The 21,415-nt window shown below is 38.4% G+C and overlaps 1 protein-coding gene across 21 annotated transcripts in view; it reads left to right on the top strand.

Annotated features, from left to right (window-relative positions):
* The window catches only part of BBX (BBX high mobility group box domain containing), a 276,188-nt gene extending 255,213 nt beyond the window's left edge, over nucleotides 1–20,975 (top strand). For 19 of the 21 annotated variants that reach the window (XM_033211372.1, XM_033211391.1, XM_033211380.1 and 16 more), the window contains 4 exons: nucleotides 889–948; nucleotides 7,983–8,180; nucleotides 10,546–10,732; nucleotides 15,130–20,975. In XM_033211372.1, the coding sequence (XP_033067263.1) occupies nucleotides 889–948; nucleotides 7,983–8,180; nucleotides 10,546–10,732; nucleotides 15,130–15,217 (533 nt within the window). In that variant the 3' untranslated portion in view covers nucleotides 15,218–20,975. The remainder of the gene's footprint in view (nucleotides 1–888; nucleotides 949–7,982; nucleotides 8,181–10,545; nucleotides 10,733–15,129) is intronic. The other 2 variants (XM_033211393.1, XM_033211390.1) reach the window with 1 other exon arrangement.
* The last annotated feature ends 440 nt before the right edge of the window (nucleotides 20,976–21,415 follow it).

Below are 21,415 nucleotides of genomic sequence, written 5' to 3'. Positions count from 1 at the left end.
TCTTAAGTTGTAACCTGACTCTTTTTCCCCCCCTTCTCGTTTGCCAGGCTCTTCTTCCAACCTCCTTCAGTCACATGCCTGTTATTTGAAAAGGCAGTAGAGACTGATTGCACTCTGTCCCCTCTTTACTCGGAACGTCTGTCTCATTGGTATGATCTTGATGAGCCTTTAAACCTCTGCAGGGCTCATCTTAAGATCTCTTTCTTCCCACAGTGCAGGACTCCTTTTCTTATTTCACATAAAAGATAAATCTTCCCATCTGGCTCAGTGCAGCCAAGTATTCTGTAGGTCAGGTTTTCTTTAGCATCTCCCTGCATGTTAGTGTCGTGAGTGCCATAAACCAACTCATCCCGTGCCCATTTGCATCCTACTTGCATGGCCAGGTGTGAAGCATTCCGTGTTTCTTGAATGAGGCTTTAAATGCAGCTGTCTCCTGTGTGTAGACATGTGTGCCTGTATGTTCCTATGTGTAACCTTTTACTTAATTTGGGCTTTCTTTTCACTTCCACTTCAGCTTCTTAGTTTTGTTTTGTATGTTGATATTATTTTTTCTTCTGCTTCCAGGAAAGAAACACTATTCATTAGGTGAAAACATCAGCTTTTTTCATTCTCTTTTACTGATCTTCAGATTACTTTGATTAAAGTTACAGAAATAATCCAACACTATACTTCGTAAAAGACAAAAATTTTATTTTTAATCCATTTTCTGTACAGCCTCGTTATTTTAGTTGGCAAATACAATTTTAAGAATTAAGTAATTGAAATAAAATTAAGTTTCATTTGTGTGATGTTTCAAAAGTTAGTTTGTATATCATCTTGTTTTTGTAGTGTGGGTATCTACTAATAATAGAGTTTCACTTTTCTCTCCTTTTCTGTCATTGTTTTTAGGAAGTGGGGATAAATGGTCAAACAAGCAACTCTTCTTGGATGCCATTCACCCTACAGAAGGTAAGACAAGCAATGTTATTTAATTTCAGACAATCGAAGCTGGAAATGACATAAGTTGTATAGGTTTTGAAAAGGTATAATTTATATAGGTTCAACCAACAACATTAGACTTATGTGTTCATAATTAAGTTATTTTTAATTTTCACATCAAAACTGCTGTGTGGGGGACTCCTGCCAAGGATCAGACAATGTGTCATGTGGTGTTTAATCTGTTAAAGGGCAATTTGTAACCTTTGAATCACATTAATCAGAGATTAGAGTTTTTCATAGCTAAATATATTCAGCATTGCAGTTCATGTTGCAGGCAGATGCTTATGCCCAGTGGGAGTTGGAATAACAACTTCGTTGGCTGGGCGTGGGCAGGCCTGCAGGAGTAACTTCTGACCTGGATGTTTTCCTAGCCTATTAAAAGTGAAACACCCCAGCAAGGCACAGTGGCTTACGCCTGTAATCCTAGTACCTCAAGAGGCCGAGGTGAGCAGATCATGAGGTCAGGAGTTCGAGACTAACCTGAGCAACATGGTGAAACCCCATCTCTACTAAAAATACAAAAATTAGTTGGCTGTGGTGGCGCGTGCCTATAATCCCAGCTACTCAGGAGGCTGAGGCAGGAGAATCACTTGAACCCATGGAGGCGGAAGTTTCAGTGAGCCAAGATCGTACCACTGTACTCCAGCCTGGGCAACAACAACAAAAGAACAGAACACCCCAAGGTTTATGGGTAGCCCAAGAAAAATCCAGTAATAACTAGTCATGTTATAGGTCTTAGGTACAGATTTGATTTTGAAATTTCTCATGGCCATATTTATTTGTGACTTTATATAATTACTGTTAAACATTGAGCCCTTAGGTGAAGCCTAATTTCTTCAATGGTTAAGAGGCCACCTCTCCCTTCTTCCTATTATTTGCTTTTCATTGCAGATATTTTAAAAGAGCTGACGTTTTTGTTGTGCTTAATTATGAGTCACTTCATTTGAAAACTAGAAGGGATTTTAGAGATCATTTGTTTCGACTCCTTTGATTCACTTATATCCAGAAATGGGAACTTCATGACCTAGTCCACATCTTTTGACTCTCAAATATGCTATCATTCCTTTACTGAAAATGAGAAAAAAATAAAATGCACAATTGACTTAAGTCACTTATCAGAAATATTCATGTTTTTAAGAGAGCTAGCAAAAATGGTCAAGTTTGAGTTCATGTTAAACATAAGTATTTTTGATTTATTAGGCATCGTTTACATGAGCCACATCAGCTTCCGTGTCATTTTACTTTTACAGAAAACGCCAGCACTACATCTGTTATCTCACTTGCTAATTCACATTCACAACCTCTATGGAATATTCTGCTTCAGTGCTGGCAAAACAAAATATGAATTGTGCCGTTCACAGCATTAAATCCTAACATCCTTAAATTGATACATTAGCTCTTGTATATTTTAAAAATATATTCCATGTAGTTTTTATAAATGTAAGGCGCTGATGAACTAGCAGAAGAGTTTGAAGGACATTTAGGACCACTTTACTCTTTACTTAAAATGATACTGTTCTAAGTACTTTGTTCTGTTGTGTTAAACACTGAAAACCCTACAGAGGTACCAGAGCAAGTGCAGTGTGGTAGAAAGAGCACTTACCTGGGCATTAGGAAATCCGGGTTCTAGTCTCAGACCAGCTACTGATCAGCATTTTTCAGTAGGACAAATTGTTTAACCTCACTAGGATTACTCTCCACATTGGTATTAAGTACGTGTATAATTTGTGTGTTTAGAGATTGGGTGAATGATGAGATGTAGTAGTACACAGACTGTAAATTCTATTTCCCCTCTAACACTTGATAATGATTTTATTGCTCTGTTATCTTGAGTAAGTATTGTGATACTAGAAGTACTATATTCTGTAGCCCTAATTTTCTGCTTTTGGGGGCAGAAAAGTAAATCACTTTTGAGTCTTATCGGCAGTCCTGGGCTTTAGTAGAAATACAGTTATTATTGGTGATATTTAATTATATTTATTATTAATGTATATGAAACAACTTTTGGAGAATATGCACTGAAAAATGCATGTCCATTATTTAGTGTAGAGTACAAACTCATTTTATTTGGCCAGGAAAAACAGGAATCAATTTGAGCATCAGAAATTACTAGTAATTTAAAGTAACCATTTTTGTTTTTTTATTTTCTTACTGTCTCCAACATTTACTTGTTTGTGTAGTGACTATGTGCTTTGTGACTTTTCTAGGCCTTTACTCCTTTCTCTCATCTATGACTATATCATTGCTTATTGAAACTTCACCTTGGAGAGGGTATAAATACATGACAGAAAACATAACAATAGTATAGAATAATTTTAACATGTGTAAGGTTAAAATCCTGCTCAAATGTTAGGCAGGAATTGTTTGTAGCTGATGTCTTTAATAGAAATATTGAGTCAACTGACGCTATGTAACTGTTCAGCTATTCTGACTTCTGCTAAAGTAGATGACTTCAAGTTCATCTTTCTTTATACCATCCTGTGTACAGTCACCTTGCAATCTTTTTTTCAAAATATCAGAAATATTTAGATGCTTAGTAATATGTTTAAATGCTAAGTTTAGAATGTGTCTTAAGCTCTGGGCTTTTACAACTCAAAATTGTTAAACCACTTTCTGAAATTTCGGTATATATGTATTAAAAAAATTATCCACAGCCTGGAATTAAAAGTGGGATTTTCAAATAAACCAAGAACACCTACCTGCTACCTCTGCCACTGTGTTTATCTTTCCACCTAGTTATGGTGTCATGTGCTCATGTGTTAAGCTGGAAGTTTCTAATTGCAGTAATAATGATGATGATAACTAATACTTACTCCCACTTTATAGTTAGTTTAAGGAGGCTTTCATATATATATTTTTTAATTTCATCTTAACAGCATTCCCAGTGAGTTAAGGAGGGTTTATGAGCCCCGAATTCATGGTAAGGAATTACGACCCGAGCAACACAAGCATACAGGGAAGAAACCATGTCTCCACTTAAGTACATAGGCTAATACATTTTCCGTTCTTCATATTTGTAGACTTTTAACCCTCGTTTGGTTCAGATATTAAAAATATAAATGGTATTTCACAAGGGAAAAAAAAACCTAGGACTAAGAATCTCTGTTAAAATTTGCTTCTTTGCAATGTATAAATCTCATTACAGGCAAGAAAATTCTGGTTTATAGTTAAATTTTCACACACGATCCACAGTGCCCAGTGTAACTCGATCTCTTTTCTTAAGTTTGAAATAGTTGCTATATAACTTCAGCAAAGTCTCCCAGGATGTTGGATAAGGCTCATTCGTTTCTTTTTCCTGTGTTCTATTCAGCATCTGACTACCGTTTCAGCTCATGGGAGACCTACCAAAGGCAATTAGATTCCAGATCTGGCTATAATAATTTCAGTGCAAGTTTGAAACCCCAGTTGGAATGTGAATTCATGACTCTGGAGCAATCTAGTGGCCTCGTGGGGTACAATACAAGAGCAATGCTGTTTTCCCAGAAAACCTACTCCACATTTTGGGATTAGAGTTTGGAAAACAAGATGATCTCTTATTGCTACATTCCTGATGTGGCTCCAGGAGTGAGCTTGCATTGTCACTCTCAGATGATATGTACCAAGTGTGTTATGGTTATTGTTTTGGGTATAAAAACTAGCCCTGTGGACTTGTTCTAAAGTGCTCGGGTAGTTTTGTGTGCTCAATTAAAAGCTGGAAAAGAAATGACTAGTTTGTTTTGGGGCCACAAAGCCTTTCTTTTCTTACGTTTCCATTAGGTTGGGGGTTGTCGGGGGGAACTGGCTTGCTATCTTTGTACTCAGCTTTTGTGCTTGTTTCCCTCTCAGAACTGTTTTCATCTCATGTCCCTCACCACCAAGCTTTGGTTTGCTTTGCCAGTGTCGTTGGACTCAGATCTACTGTTTTGTTCCAGAAAACTGCTTCTTGGACACAGTCCCATCTGCCTTCCCTAATTCTTCTGTCTTAGGGGAAGGGTCTCCCTGAGGGCTGTTCCTGAAGGCTGTCCTCAGTCTAAACTACCAAACAAGACAGTATGTGCTGGGGTTAACCCTTGGGAACTTATGAGAACTTCCGACATAGTCTCTTTTTTTTTTTTTTGAGACCAAGATTTCACTTGGTCTGCAGTCTGATTCACTCCTTTACTTTCCTCCAATATACTGACCCTTGGGACTTGAGTATTGCTGGCCTGCTTTGGGCCCCCAGACTCTTTGCCTGCTGGTTTCCGAGCTTTCCCTAGTCGCAGTCTGGTTTTAGGCAGAAAATGTACCTCCATTTGCAATCAACCCTTTTGCAGCTGTGCCTTACGCTTCTTACTGTGTTTTTACCAATTCATCTGGAACAAACTAGAAAAGGAACAACCATTAAGTAGAAATGAAACCATTTGAAGGCTCACCAAACAAACAAAAACAGTGCTAGTCACGGGAGTACCGTTTCCCAGCCTGTGACTCTGGAGCTGACTGGTAGCTTCTTGTTGTTGCCTCTGGCCAGATCTCTGATTGTAGCCTATGTAGCAAAATTATTTTAGGGCTAGATGGCTCCTTTAAAGCTAATATAGTCCAACCTCCATCTCTGGATGAAGAAACAGAGGCTCATAGTCAGTCGGACTGCAGTTAGTAAATTTAAAAGTCAGGAGTAGAATTCTGGTCTCTCTGTGACTGTTACTTCCATTACCCCATGGTCTCTGTGTGAAAAGTAAGTCATCTTTCCCAACCGACTTGGCCTTTTTCTGCTATCCGTGCCTTTTCGTTTACCTCCTTGGTTCTTCTTTCTGCAGGCAGTTCTGATGTAAGATATGATGCACCTTTCCATCTTTGGAACCTCACTATATACCCTTATTTCTACATGTTCTATACTTTCCTGGGAAGGGGAAGTAGAAAAGGGAAGAGGTTAATGTTCTTTCTGGAATGTCCATCCGCAATGTAGTGATTCTATTGGAGAGGTGAGCAAGACTCCTGTAATCAGAAGGGACAGCTGTTGGATCTGGATAAGAAATTAGAAATCTTGAAGCTTGTGAATGTGCAATAGATGTTATTTAATGCTCATTGTAAATTCAGATTTTGGGCTTCTTTATACTTAAAGGAGGCTTTGAATTTTAAGGCTAAAATAGAATCGTGCAACTTCTTTGGAGTGTTTCTAAGCAAATTATTTTTTATTTTGCTGGAAACTTTTATTGAAGTTTAAACTAAAAAAAAAAAAATCTTAAAATATGTACCACCACTGGCCTATGTTAAGCTAAATATCAAAGTATAAATATTCTAAGACTGAGTATCATAGCTGAATAAATTAATTCACCATTGAGGTAGATCTGTTTGACCTAGGAATAGTCTGCAATCTAAAAGGAGTATTTTTTTTGACTTTTGATTACTTACTTGAAAAGGTGTTTGGGAGCATTGCCAAGTAGTTTTTTAAAACAACTGTTATCTTAAGCCTGTCTCCACACAGCCATCTGTTATGCAATATTGAGGTAAGGCCAAACCACAAATGATGGTGTGATTTCTGCTTTACATACTTTCTTTTGATGTAATTGAAATTATTTCCCACTTGTTTAGGAATGTGAAGTCTGGAATCAGCCCTTCTTTTGAAACATATTTTAAAGACAAGGTGTCATGATTTCCAGGACAAAAAAAAATCTTACTAATTCATAGCCTTCTTTCTTGAGGATGTACCTAAATCCATTAAACACCTAGATTAAACATTTTAAATGAGGGCTGTGCAAGTGTTTATACCAACAAGTTCATATTTTCACACCCTGAGTCATTCTTGCTCTAGTTTTTTTCCTCTTATTTTAGTTTTTCTTCCAAATATATATATACACACATATATATGCGTGTGTATATATATATATATATGGCTTTATTGCCAATATCTACCTTCAGATATGCCTCCTCTAGATTTAGCTTGCTTAGGGCTTGTCATGTCTGACATTAGTTTTCTGACCCACATTCTCCTTTTCTTTGTCAAAAATGACTTCTATGTCTATCCTAAGAAATTGGATAGTTAAAAATTATGAAAGCGCTTCTTTTCTCTGCTTAAAAGCCCTTGGGTCACTGGAATTTCTTTAAAGTCCCAATCATAAAACTCAACTATGTTATACCCCTAAACACTTACTAAACTCACAGCTACACATCTTTTTTTACTTTTAAGTTAAGGTCAGGAGGGGACAAACTGCCAAGAACATGAGTATATAAGAAAAGACACAAGCATCCCCAGTCTATGTAAACCAGGAGAAGTCTGTGGTACAGGTGTCTTCCTTGCTCTTGACAGAGTGACTCAGAATATAGGAGTGTGCTGTCAAATGATTTATTGGGGTTACAATTAGAATACCTAAAACTAGCCCCTCCACGAGCCAGGATGACATGTGGGACTTCATTAAATTATCTAAGTGTATTCCTTGTTTTAGAATTCAGTGAATGAAAGAGAGTTTCTTTCCTTGGCATGCTGGCTTCAACAATATTTGTCCTGTCCTTACTGCACAGTCAATCTACATGAAACAAAGTCAGGCCTCAATTTCTTTTCTGATCAATTCAACCTGGTGCTTGGAAGCAAATGTCCCAACCAAAAATATAAATTTAAGAAGTACATATTTAATTTTAATGTCCTCTGAAGAAAGAAATTTCTTTCACCAGCCTCTCCAGGCCAACTGGCCAAAAGGATCTCTCAGATAGGGACCCTGATCACAACTAGGACTTGGGGTCTGTGAGGACATAATTTACTCAGATTTACCTAAATTATCGTCCCCACCAATGTGCAACATCCAAAGACTTAGAAAATGTAAAAAAGAGGGGATATCTTAATTCACTGCATTTAATTTATCAAAGCAAATATCAATTGGTAGTAAACAAGTTACGGGCAATGTTTTATTTCGTTTTTTCCATCAGTACTTTGAAAACTCTGAGTGTAAATTCTCCATTCAGATGGGTCAGAAATTTAGACATGTTTCCTTCTAAGAGCAATATTGGTGCCTTCTGTTTTTGTGCATAACTATGCATGGTATTTCCTATTTCAGCCATATTTTCAGAAGACAGAAACACCACGGAGCCTGTTCATAAGGTTAAAAATATCCCATCCATTTTCAACACTCCAGAGCCAACAACAATGCAAGAACCTTTGGTGGGCAGCCAAAAGAGAAAAGCAAGGAAAACTAAGATTACACACCTTGTCAGGACAGCAGATGGCCGGGTATCACCAGCAGGAGGTACTTTGGGTAAGAAGAGAGAGCTTTAGACCAGAGACGTCCAATTTTTTGGCTTCCCTGGGCCACATTGGAAGAAGAATTGTCTTGGGCCACAAATAAAATACACTAACAATAGCCAATGAGCTACACAAACAAACAAACAAAAAACAGGTCAGGCGCGGTGGCTCATGCCTGTAATCCCAACACTTTGGGAGGCCGAGGCGGGTGGATCACGAGGTCAGGAGATCGAGACTATACTAGCTAACACGGTGAAACCCCATCTCTACTAAAAATACGAAAAATTAGCTGGGTGTGGTGACGTGCGCCTGTAGTCCCAGCTACTCGGGAGGCTGAGGCAGGAGAATGGTGTGAACCTGTGGTCGGAGGTTACAGTGAGCTGAGATCGCACCACTGCACTCCAGCCTGGGCGACAGAGTGAGACTCTCTCTCAAAACAACAACAACAACAACAAAAAAAAAAAACTTGAAAAAATCTCAGAATGTTTTAAGAAAGTTTACAAATTTGTGTTGGGCTGCATTCAAAGCTGTCCCAGGCCACATGCAGCCTTCAGGCCATGGGTTGGACAAGCCTGCTTTAGATAGAGATAACCAGAGCAGGCAGGTGACCACCATGTCAGCAAATGACTGTAAGCAACTGTGGTTCCTGCTGAAAAATGAGTCTATTCTGCACCTTTCTACAGACCTCCAAACATGTTTTATTCCATGTTTAAAATCATAGCTAGTTTTCCAAGAGCATATCTGAATTCCTAGAAAAGAAAGGTAGTTTTTAGGACTGTCATCTTCCCTTTATCTTTCTCAGTGTGCACAAAGCAGTCTTAATTCCAGGAGATCCTAGACTTTTAAAGATACTAGATGAATCAGTATTTCACCATGATCTGCTATTCGGGTCACTACAAGCCAGATTACCAGGCATTCAAACCAGTAGATTAAGTTTAAGATGCATCCAACATCCACTTCCTATATAACTGGTTCAGACCATGCAGGGAGCCTGAGAATGCTTCTGGATTTCTTGAGTTTTCTGATTTAATTCAACCAACTGGTGAATTTCTCCATTCTCAATCATGGCCTGTGGTCTGTTTGCTGTTCCTGGTAGCATCTTTGGCAGTAGAATGACATGACCTGAGGAGCCCAAGGTAAGGGGTGTGGCCAATGAATGATACTGAGACCCGCCCAGCCCCAAAATCTTGGAGTGCTATACGAGCTAGGTACTAGTGGCCTCGGCTGTTGCCTTTCTGCCTCTCAGTACTTCCAGTTTTATTTTATGTGATTTGGGTTAATCTAGGTGTTAATAGAGATGAACTGTTTGCTTAGAGGACAGTTCATGAATCCTATGTACTTTTTTGTGTTTTGAATATATAGATTGTTAGAAACAGAGTAGATTAAAGGCCCTGATTTTGTCCTGTCATATAAGAGAAAAAAATCAAAGAGGTGGAATTTTTTGTTTGAGTACATTCAATACAATAGAAGTAGAATGAGGACTAAAAACTAGATGTCTTGATGTTTAGCCCAGCAGGCCCCTCCCTCCTTTTCTGTCCAATCTGAGTTCTGTTTTGTGACTTTCATTTTGTAGATTGTTATATCCTCATTTGTTTCACTTGGAGGAGGAGTGAAAAAATATGAGAAACACTCCGTTTACATAGAAAAGTATCATACCACTTTTGTGTCCTAATAGATAATGTTTAAAACTTTTATCGGTCATTTTCTATATTTACAATATTTTTAAACTATGATAAAAATTCCCCTTCTCTATAATGGCTACATAATAAAGAGAGTATACTCATTTGTAGCAGGCATCCTTGCACAACATTTCATCCACTTCTTTGTAAATACCAGAGGGTTTTGTCTTCTCTCCAGTAGATCTTTAAGCAAAATAACAACTTGGGCTCTCATTAGAACTGGTTAATGTGATGTATAGGCCATCCTAAGTGTTGGTATCACAGCATACCCAATGTCCAGGTTGCCATAGTAGGGCACGCTACAGGTTCATGAGAAATGTTTAGTCAGTTGGGTTTTTAAGGGCTCTTTTACAGCATCTACAGGCCCCTCTACAGAAGTCCCTTGGGTTTTATTTTAGCCGAGGCTCATTTTTCCTTCTCACTCCAAGGCTGACCCATTCTTTGACCTCAGATAAAACACAGCTTCTCTTCAGCTCAGCCTCAGGGCACAGTGCCGTCCATAGTTGCAATTGAGCTTAATAAAAGAGCTTTGTTACGGAGGAGAAGAGATTCTGTAAAAGCCTTAATATTCGATGGTTAGCAAAAGTGAACAGTAGAGAACGTTAGCTCTTTTCACGTTGACCGGCATAGCGTTTTCTGTGTCTCTTCTCTGGAGAGAACAGAGTGATCCTCTCATGATGGATTTCTCTTTTGTTACAGATGACAAACCAAAGGAACAACTGCAGAGGAGTCTCCCTAAAGCAACTGAGACAGACTGCAATGACGAATCCTCACATAACACCGAGGTCGAGGAGACGCGGAGCAGTACTCCAGAAATGCCTGCCGTGTCTGCGTTCTTTAGCCTTGCTGCACTGGCTGAAGTGGCAGCCATGGAAAATGTGCACAGGTTAGTCGTGGAACATGGAAGGAGAAAGCAACATGGAAACCAGATCAACCTCTTTGATGTGGTTTGTGACATTTTTTACAGGGCATTGGGGTTCAAACTTGGTTCAAGAGCACTACTGGTTATATGAGGTATTACCAAAGTATATATGCTAATTAGCAGTGTGGGAAAGTACCAGGGAATATAGTCTGCCAAGTATTTTATTTTGAATATATTATCCTGTGGCTAAACTTCATTTCCATAAAAAACCTGAGAGCAGGGAAGCAGTATTATCTGACCAGTGAGCTTTGGAGTCTCCATTGCAGACTGAGGTTTGAGTACTAGCTCCATCACCTGCAAACCAAAAGATCTTGACCAAGATTATTAACCTCTCTACGCTTGTTTTTTTCCTCTAGAAAAGCAGGGGCAGGTGGCACACATTTCATAGAGATGCTGTGTGGGGTAACTCAAGCATCCCAGTGCTGGTGTGTGGAACGCCCCTTATTGGTGATGGTGTTGGTGCCATCACCAGCCATCAGAAGACAGTGCAGTTCAGGGGAAAGAGCATCTTGGGATCTGACTCATGGCAGCCAGAGGCCTGGATTTTTCTTCAACTCTTCTGTGATTTCCTACAAAGTAACTTTTTTCTCTGGACTTTAGTTTCTCACTTTACATTGAGCATAATGATATCCCCAAAGAATTACGAAGTTGTAAGCATCAGACGAGATCATAGATGTGAAAACCTTTTGAACTCAGTGAAGCCCCACAGAAAGTATATTAAGTTCTAAGTGTATAATTGGGTATTCTGCTACTTAATGGATCCTTTGGGAAGGCAAAAAAGCCTATTGTAAATTCAGGTATTTTATATTCCTATTCAAAGTGGATTACCCATGGATGAGCTGCTTTCTTAGACAGTCTTCAGTACAAAAGAGCTCGCAACCCAGTGCAGCTGGTGTAGCCAGCTGTAGGCCCCACGCTCCTTTTTCACATCCAGATAAACCTGGAGTCCCTGACGTGAGCTTGGTTTGCTTCTTACTATTTATCTGTCATATTACAGTTTGAGTACTTCCTCGCAAATAGCCTCTAGATATTTCCAAGAAGTCAAATTCCTTTTTATGTGTACACTGCAAGTTCCTAATAGCAAGTGAATGCTGACAGACATTGTTAAAATACACTAAGGTCTCTGAGGGAGACAATGCACAGATACTTCTCCACTCGTGGAGTTGTACAGTCAAGAATAGAGGACAGGCCAGGCTTGGTGGCTCACGCCTGTAAATTCCAGCACTTTAGGACGCCGTGGCGGGCGGATCACCTGAGGTCAGGGGTTCAAGACCAGCCTGACCAACATGGAGAAACCCCATCTCTACTAAAAATACAAAACAATTAGCCAGGCGTGGTGGTGCATGCCTATAATCCCAGCTACTTGGGAGGCTGAGGGAGAATTGCTTGAACCTGGGAGGCAGAGGTTGTGGTGAGCCGAGATCATGCCATGGCACTCCAGCCTGGGCAAAAAGAGCAAAACACCTGTCTTAAAAAAAGAAAAAAAAAATAGAGGACAAACACATACACATTCAGTGAGAACTTAAAATATCTGCCTGAATGTTATTAAGTGTCTCTGTGAATTGTGGAAATAAGAGGGAATCTTTAAGAATTGAGAGGGGGATAATAATTCAGGGACAGGAAAAGGCTACCACATAAGCATCTTGGCTGCTGCCTGCATTCTAAACATGGTCCCATTTGCTCTGTTAACCAGCCCTCCATGTTTCCCAATTTGCATTAGCAGAAAGCCACAGCAAACCCTTCCAATCTCATTGTCCCCACCCTCCACACTCTCTACCCTGCAGTTATGTGGAATCACTTACCCCTTTCCAGAGACGCCAAGCTCTTGCCTTGTACATCCTCTGATCAAGTCAACTGCTGTCCTCCTCCCCACCCTAGTCCCCGGTCCTCTTCTCTCAGTCCTCCTGATGCGCTAGGCTGTGTGTTTCTTGTTGCTCCTGTGTGCTGTACTCACACCTCTCTCAGACCACATTGGGGTGTATTGATTTGTCGATGCTTCTGTCTACTTTCAGTATGTTTTGAAAGCAAAACAGTGGTTTTATTCTCTGTGTTACCAACTTGCTGAGTTCCTGTTACAACAATTGATAAGTGAATAAATGAGTGGGCGAATGAATAAATGAGATAGTCTCTGAAGTATGACTGCCTAAGTTAGATAGCAGGTATAGAAAAATAATGAGTAAAGGTTCTTTCTATTTTTTTTAACCTTCCATTAGAAAGAACAGTAATGATTACTAGAATTTTACCATCAACCTAATAAATGGTTAGCGTTCTTAATAGCTAGAAGGACAGATCACCCTGGAGAGTCTTAGCTGTAACTGGAGCCCTTACCTGTTAAAGCAGATCTACCCACCAGGCTTCTACCTGTAGGCTTACTATAATTGAACCTGGGTTTCATACCAATGAATTAAGCATTACTTCAGCATCAACTCGGTTCATAGTTTAAAGGGTGGCCCTTGGAGTTAGGGGTGGGAATATATTACCTGCACTCATGCCGTGAAAAAATCTAACATTAGGTTCAGAAACCTAACTTAGACAGTGTTACAAAATGCACAAAATAGAGAATTGGAGCAAACCTTTGTGAAGAGACCAGTTTATTTACTAGAAGTTAAATTAGCCCTCCCAAGTGGGCCTTTTTATTCCCATTTTAATGACTGTTAATTAACTTGCCAAGAGCACACAGCCAATTTGTGCCCCAGTCAAGATTTGAACTCCATATCTTGTGTACTGCCAAAGGAAAGCTTCAGTCATGTCAGAGAAAATCGTGAAGAATCTCACCTGACCCTTCCTCTGGGAGCTGGAATCATCAGTTGCAGCACATCGTCCTGTCCCACTGTAATTCTGACTTCTTTCCTTTTTCCATGGATTTAGCTGGGCTTTCACCCCAATTTCTCTCTCCTTCTTGCCATCTTTTTTTACATTGCACTTTTCGTCTTTTACTTTTGTTTCTTTTCCTTTTTTAATACTTATTAAAATTCTTTTGGATCTTTTAATATCTTAAAAGTAAAAAGTAGCATTTTAATTTCATCTTTCTTGAACAAAGAGCTGAACATATTGAACAGGTGGTATCTATAACATCCACATATGAATAGCTTAATCCAGAGGTTTGATTCTAAAATGTTTTGCTTTTCTAAAATCCTAAATATCTTGGGCTATTAAGTGATCATTTCATTCTGAAACCCCCAAATGTTGTCATTTGTCTACATTATTTTTCTTTTTTGTGCATCAAGAGAAACTTGAGTATAGTTATAGAGCACATATAAGCTAAATCTTGAAATAGCTCCTTTTGTTCTGTGTACTCTAAAGAAGATACAATATTGAAAGGTCAACCCAATGAAAACATTGGTGATACATCACATATTTTCAGTGCAGTGTTGTGCACTACAGACCATTGTCGGTTACAGAGCAGCGAGTGTGCATTTTCTAGGATTGGTAGGCCTGTTGGAAAATGTCAAGGAAGTGCCCAGTCCTCTCTTTTTAGAATGAGAAGCTCTGTAGAAATTACCAAGAATTTTGGACAGTTTTCTCATAACCATGAAGTAAATTGTATTTTTACTACTAATTATACAGAAGCTGAATGAAAAATCAGCTATGTTTGGCATAGGTTCTATCCAAATGATGGAAATTTCCATGAATTTTCTAGTCCTGTCTGGAGTTCTCCCTCCATGTATGTTGATTTTGGCCCAACTAGGGTAGATTTTGTTAAAATCTAAAATCCAGCATCAGTACTTGTTTTCTTCCTCTAAACACTCTCTGTCCATGTGCATGTGAGTTCAGAGAGTTTTATTGTTTATTGTTTCTTCATTAATTTTTGTTTTTTTGGAGTCACAGTCCAGCTCTGTTTCTCTTCCAGACTCATTGCTTTTATTATCACTAAATTACCTGAAGGTTACCAATTACTATAGGAGAACTTTCCCTTCAGGCAAGTCAAGAAAAGGAATGTGTCACTTTTAATATCAATGGATCAACAGGGAAGTTATTGTCCCAGAACCCGAGTCCTTGATTGCAATTTTCCCACTTCTTAAAGAGTTGCCCCAAATCTGTTGGTACTTAAAATATCATCTCTTCCAAATGGAAGTGGTTAGTTGTTTGAGGTCAGAGGGTATGCTGTTGAGTTGTATGAGGGGAATTCAGATATGAAATCTTGGGAAGGGTGACAGAATGGGAAGGAGGAAGGGGAAAAAAAATAAGGAAAGGGACAGAAAAGAAAAAACTCTAAAGCAAAAACAGTTTTCATCAAATGACGTAAGTAACAGCAGAAACTGTTAAACAAGATATTGGAACATATCTGTTATTCATTGTCCTCTCCTGTCTCTAATAACATATGCTGAATAAGTGACTGTTTTCTTCCTTTTATTTTACAGAGGTCAGAGGTCAACTCCGCTCACCCATGATGGACAGCCAAAAGAAATGCCACAGGCTCCTGTACTTATTTCCTGCGCTGACCAGTGAAGCGCCCTTTCATTGTAAAACATTGTGCTTTACCTACTATCCTAGCCTTGTCTTTACCGAGGGATGCTAGTGAGTCCAAGTGGTGGAAAATATAGACTGCAAACAAGTGCTTGTTGCCCCACATGGCCCAGATTCACTTGAAGCAGAAGTTAGCATCCTGGGCCACTTTGTTCTCTCACAACCCAGAATATTTGAGGGTAAGGTTCTCTGTCTGATATTGAGCAGAAACAGAATGGTCCTGGAGCTTTGCTTTCTATTGAAGGCTTTTGACGGTAATAGGTGGTAACTTGGTAAAAGGCTGCCTTTACTGTAGCTCATCCAGCATCTCTTTTACCAACCAGAGAGTGTGAAACTAGTTTCATATATTACCTAGTTATTCTTTCAAAACAAAACAAAACAAAAAAACAAAAACTGACGCACTGCACTAGTTATTATTAGATATTCTTAGTCTTTTTTGTACATGGAGATTTAAGTTCTAAGATGGTTTATATAATAGGTTATACCTACATTTATATTGTAGAATAAATATTAAAAAGCCTGTTCCAGAGACTCCCAAGCAGCCTGGGCAGGCAGATGTACCATTGTTAGTGGTGTATGCTCGGCCTCGTGGTCCATATATTCTGCACTTTTATATTTGCCACCAGAATGGTAGTTTGCTGGCAAAAAAAAAAAAAAAAGAGAGAGAGAGAAAAAAAATTACAACTCTTACAATCTGAATTTTTTTCTTAGCCTTGAGTGACCAAGAAGAATTTGCTTGAGGCAAATTGTGGCAAATTATTTTCCCAGACAGGGGAAGAGTCCTGCAGATTACAGATTACTGATGTTTTCATGCCTTGAGGATTCTTGTATTTTTACACAGGGGTCTAGGTGACCAATGGATTGTTCATACAAACAAAAAAAAAGACAAAAATATTATTCAGAAGTGACCTTAGTATTACTTCACTATTCTAAACACATTGAAGACACTTACTTCATGTGGACTTGGAACTACAGATCTTTTACATCCATCACAGATTGACTGGACGGGTTGCAATTGCTATGCACAGCCTAATTGGCACTGCAGGTTTTTAGAGCCATTTTGAGTTTGTGTTGTTTAGGAGGTATTGAGTCAATGATGAGGGAGGTATGCCTGACCAGAGTGGGACTCTCAGTCATAGATCCACCTGCAAGTCTCTGTTTCCTTTTTGTGTTTTGTTGCTTTTGAACATAAAACCAACGATACATATGCCAGCGCCAAGTGGATTAACTGGCTTAGAACATTCAACATATTGACTTAACCACCTGATGTTCACAGTGTCTTGTTTCCTAGCAACAGATGCAAAGTGATAAATCAAAATTAGTCTGAGGCTACAGATTTTACAGGGTATTTGTTCTATAGCACAAAGTATTTCCCCACTCTTGCGTCACAGCACAAACTACCAAATTTTAATTATTGGATTCCAGCAATAATTTTTAATGGTTTTCATACTGGCGGAATTTTGACAGTGCTAGTTCGAGTTTGAAGCTTTTGAATTAGATCTCTAAATGGTGACAGTTTACATGGTTTTATCTAGCTTTCTTATTTATACTTGACTGAATTGTAATGATTTTTTTTCTAATTGTAATTTGACTTAATAGCCATACAAAAAATGACTCTATTCATACTAGGTTTAGCTTCTCATGGTTGTAGATATTACTTCAGTTCCGGTGCTGGAACATATGTACAACATACTAACAGGATTGAAAAAAAATATAGAGGTTTTTCTTCTTTTTTTTTTTTCCAAAGCAGGTAAAGAGGGTAGCAAAGCATCGGAATGATTACTCAAAAATGGATATTCCTGGTGCGGATGGAGGAAGAAGGAATTAGCAAAAGGTTAATCAGAAGTTACAGCTTAACTGCATTCATGTAGGAATAAATCAAGTGAGCAGTTCCAGACTTTAGCATAATATTTTTACTATGATACTGTTTTATTAATATTTTCTAAATTTCAAAACAAAAAGTGAATGTTGGAAATTGCTGGGTCCCGACGTTGGTGGCTGTTGGAGTTTTGGACCACTCGCTAGCAGTGATTTGAAGATTATAATTAGCTAAAATCCAAAACAAAAAACCAACAACAAAAATTGTATGGTGCAGAACATGCACCTTGACAATGGTACTAACTTGTTATTCTATAGAACACGTTAGAATAGATCTATTTTTGCCAGAGCACCCTCCTTCAGTCCTCCAATTACATTTCACTAGAGTTCCTTAAGAGACTGCTGTATATTCATGGGACCTTTTTTAAAAAAAAAAAAGCAAAACAAAAGATTACTTTTTTTCTATGTGATTAATATCTTACTTGATCTGCTTTTCCTAAACCTCAGTGGCTTTTCCCTTAGGCAGGGTTGGGGGTGGGAGGGCAACTTACTGGAGATGACTGTTTTCAGATACTTTAAAACAAACCTTTTTGTAGAAATGCTTAATTTTTAAGCGGTTAGGCACTGAGAGTAGCAGAAATCCTGCAAAGCTTTATAGTTCCTTAGACTCACCTTGTCGATTCTCTAAGTCTTGATTTCAGTAATTGTGCTTCTGGTGCCCTGAATCTGCTGGAGAGGAGTGTTGTTATTTTCTGGTAACAACATTTGTTAGCACAAATATTTCAGACCAATATGTAGTGCTCTCCTCCCCACCTCTTGTTATCATTTTCATTTCATTTCTCTCGTTCTTTTTTATTTTGGAAAATCATATTGCTATAGTGTGTACTTTAATCTGCCAGCAGATACCATCTACACTAACATTTGTCCCACAGCATCCTCAAGAGAAAAAGTTGTTGCACCTTATATGTATCTCAAGCAAACCAAAATATGATGCTCTTCTGCTTTGTTTTATTCTAAATTGTTGTATCATATCTTTCTGAAACCATTCTGAATTTAGTTGAAATTATCAATATTTATGCTTTTAACCTTAATTTCTGGATTCAAGCCTGTATATAAATCTTTTGGGAAAAAAAAAAATTGTCCTAGCCCTTCTCTGCGATGCTGGAAGTAGAAGATTTCGTCTCAGATGGAGACGCAGTACTGTTCCAGTTTTCTTTAGCCTTTTATTTATTTAGTTATTCTGGGTATTTCCTATGTAATTTTGAAGTGTGTAGAGTATATTATAGTAACTGAAGCTGCAGCTCTAAGAAGCTGAGTGAAAGAAAAAATACTGTAAGACATCCTGAAAGTTTTTATTTGTTTGGGTACTGTATATGAGATCAGGAAAAAGAAAAATGTCCCACAGCCACATTGGAAATACAGGTTCCTGTCCCCAAATTAGGTTAGTTCCCAGATTTTAGATCAAAACTATTAATTCATTAAAACCCCTTTTAAAAGATAAATTCTACTGTTGTAATTCCGATAGTCATTTTCCCCACAAATATCAGAAATGTATTTATTTAATTCTGTCAGATGAGCTTTCTTCCGATGCCATGTCCCAAAGCATGTTAAAATAATTCCAACGTTAGCAGTGTGATTATACTCCCTGCCACCAAAATTGCTGGAGAAACAAAATAATGATGGAACACTATGAACAAAAAGGAGCATCTGAACTGGTCTGGTTATTTAGAATCCAATGTGTTCAAATCCTTTTGTTTTCTTATTAAGTCAGATGCTACTGTAAGTCAGATAAAATTTTGTTTGCACTCTGCAGTCTTTGGCTCAATGTATGGAAATGTTTGCACCTATGTAAAGTCTCAAGCTAATTACAAATTGCTACAGAACAGGAGTAAGCTGAAAACTGAATGCCATGTTTTGTTTATAAGGTGGGGAGGGGAGGGGAAATACCAAAAAGCTCTGTTCCAAGTTTGGCATTTGACATTAATGTGAAGCAGTGGGACCATGCTGCCTGCTAAACTACTGTATGAATTGTAAGTGTTCTGAAGACGAGCAGCTGGAGGCTGGAGGATGGCATTCCACACAGCAAAGGAGAAGCACCACCACTTCGTCTGGGAAAAGGAAGGAGATCGTGGGAGGCCTGGATCCATCATTTGTAAAGGGGATGTTGCGGGGTGTGATGCTGTTGAGGAGATTCACTTTCAATTGCACTGCTCCACAGAGCCCTCATGTAAGGCCAATCCTAATGGGCTACCTCGGCTTTAAAAGTTCATTTCAGTAAGTCCTGTTTCAAAAGTTTGTCTTTTTTTGCTTCTACCTTCAGTGCCACTATTTTCCACTGCAGTGTTTTGACTTCACAAACCGCCTCCTCCAGAGAGAACAATGTATTGCTGAAAATGGGCAGTAGAAGCAAATGTGATTGTTACATTTGACCTATAAAGTATTCAGAGTGACTGCTAGGTAGAAATTAAAACTTAGCTTTCCCAAATAGCTCCTTATTTTGCACCTTATAAAAAGTATACTAATTGTTAATTAGATGTTGCTTTTGTGTATACAAGCATTCCCAAAGAACTAGATTTGGATTTTGTTTTGAGTTTTGGATTTTTAAAAATTATCTGATTTAGATTGACTAACAGCATACTTAACAATTTGAAAAGAAGCTGTTGTTCAGTTCATCTTACCAGATGTGTCTGGCGAAGTATTCAGGGTTTGATGGACTGCTTTACTTTCGTTTGGAAGTGATAGCTAAGTTTATTATACTCTATATTGAACAACTTTGTTCATTTCACTGAGGACCTTATCTTCCTTATATTTCAGAACAAAGAAGCAACAAGCATGAATAAAAAGGCAAATGTATTTGACTTCCTCATAATCCCCATCTATATGTGCTACCCTTTCCTTCAAATATATAAATGTGCATCTTTTTAAAAAACAAAACACAGAGGTTCCTCTTCTGGCCAAATTTGATCTATGGTGGTATGATTTATACTGTTAAATTGAGAGAGGAAACCTTGTGGTTGAAAAATCTGTGGCCGCTGTTTTCTTTTTGCAATCAGCGGTCAAAACTGATCATGCCCTTAAATCGATTTTTATGCACAGAACTGGTTATTGTGAACATTACTACTCCCTCCAAAGATTTCCTGATAACTTGGGCCAGAGCTGGTTACTGAGTAACAAGGATCTAATTCAATGCCTCAAAACTCTTCCACCCACAATGCAAATCTTACCTCACAAGCTCTAACCTAAATCATAGAGACATGCATGTTCATGCATTAACACTGATTTCGCTCTGTGGCCCACCAGATGGGTGGCTCACGCCCCCTGACTCCTCACATGAGTGCCTCAGCTCTAAGAGCCGTGGATCGGGGGGTAGGGAAGGTTTGCCATCTGGAGCTCAGCAACTGGCTCAGCAACGTTTTTTCCATTTCATTAGCACTAAACAAGTCTCTTGCTCTCAGGAATTTGTCAGAAAAAGAATAAAATCACCTGAGACTCCACATACCAGATTATAAACTCTTCTCATAGGTTTGAATTGCTTACTCACATGTCATAAATGAACCACAGCTTCATTTGACCACCAGGTCTAAAGTCTGTTGACAGTTTCAGCATGACTGAATCGCTCATTTTTTTTTTTTTTTTTTTTTTGCTTTCAGAAATTGGCTTGGTTCTCTTTAGAGTTGGTGTAAACATGCCATGTAATAAATGATTTCCACTTAATGGTACAACAGAATTATTGCTTTCTTAGATGTATGTGTAGTAAAAGTCAATATACACATTTATATAATTTCTTTCTTCAAAATCTTATACCTAATTTGATATTTCTAAAAATTGCACATGTAAGTCATGTGTATAACATGCTAAAGTACTTTAACTGTGATCTTAAAACTGAATAAAAATATTTAATAAAACTTTGAAATATTTTAAAGATATTATTCAAATATATTTCTTTATGTTCACACTACTGGCCATAGAGTATGTGCCTTTAATGTACCATTTTCACTAAAAACAGTAGGAAAAATATTAATAAAAGTAAGATATTTCAACTATTTTAGAACATCGAATGATGTGTCCCCCTAAACTGTGTTTGCCTGTGATTTGCCATTGTCTGGACAGCCTTGGTTGCTTTCTCCAAAAGTGTAGGGTGGTGACCAGCCCAGTAGAAGAGGATATGCTTCGATATGCCCCTTGGGATGGACGCTTCTGGGGTGCCCTCCTGGGACAAGTGATCAGAACACACCATCTTTCCCTCAACTAGGACAAAACTGTGGAAGCGATTTCATGAAGAGTGTTAACCTAAGTATAAACTCACACCTCAGATTTGCTGAATACAATGTTTCTAAGTTTTTTTTTTTTTAATCCTTTGGA

This window comes from Trachypithecus francoisi, unplaced genomic scaffold (assembly GCF_009764315.1).
Source record: "Trachypithecus francoisi isolate TF-2019V2 unplaced genomic scaffold, Tfra_2.0 Lachesis_group0, whole genome shotgun sequence".
NCBI lineage: Eukaryota > Metazoa > Chordata > Mammalia > Primates > Cercopithecidae > Trachypithecus > Trachypithecus francoisi.
This window is presented reverse-complemented; position numbering and strand designations above follow the sequence as displayed.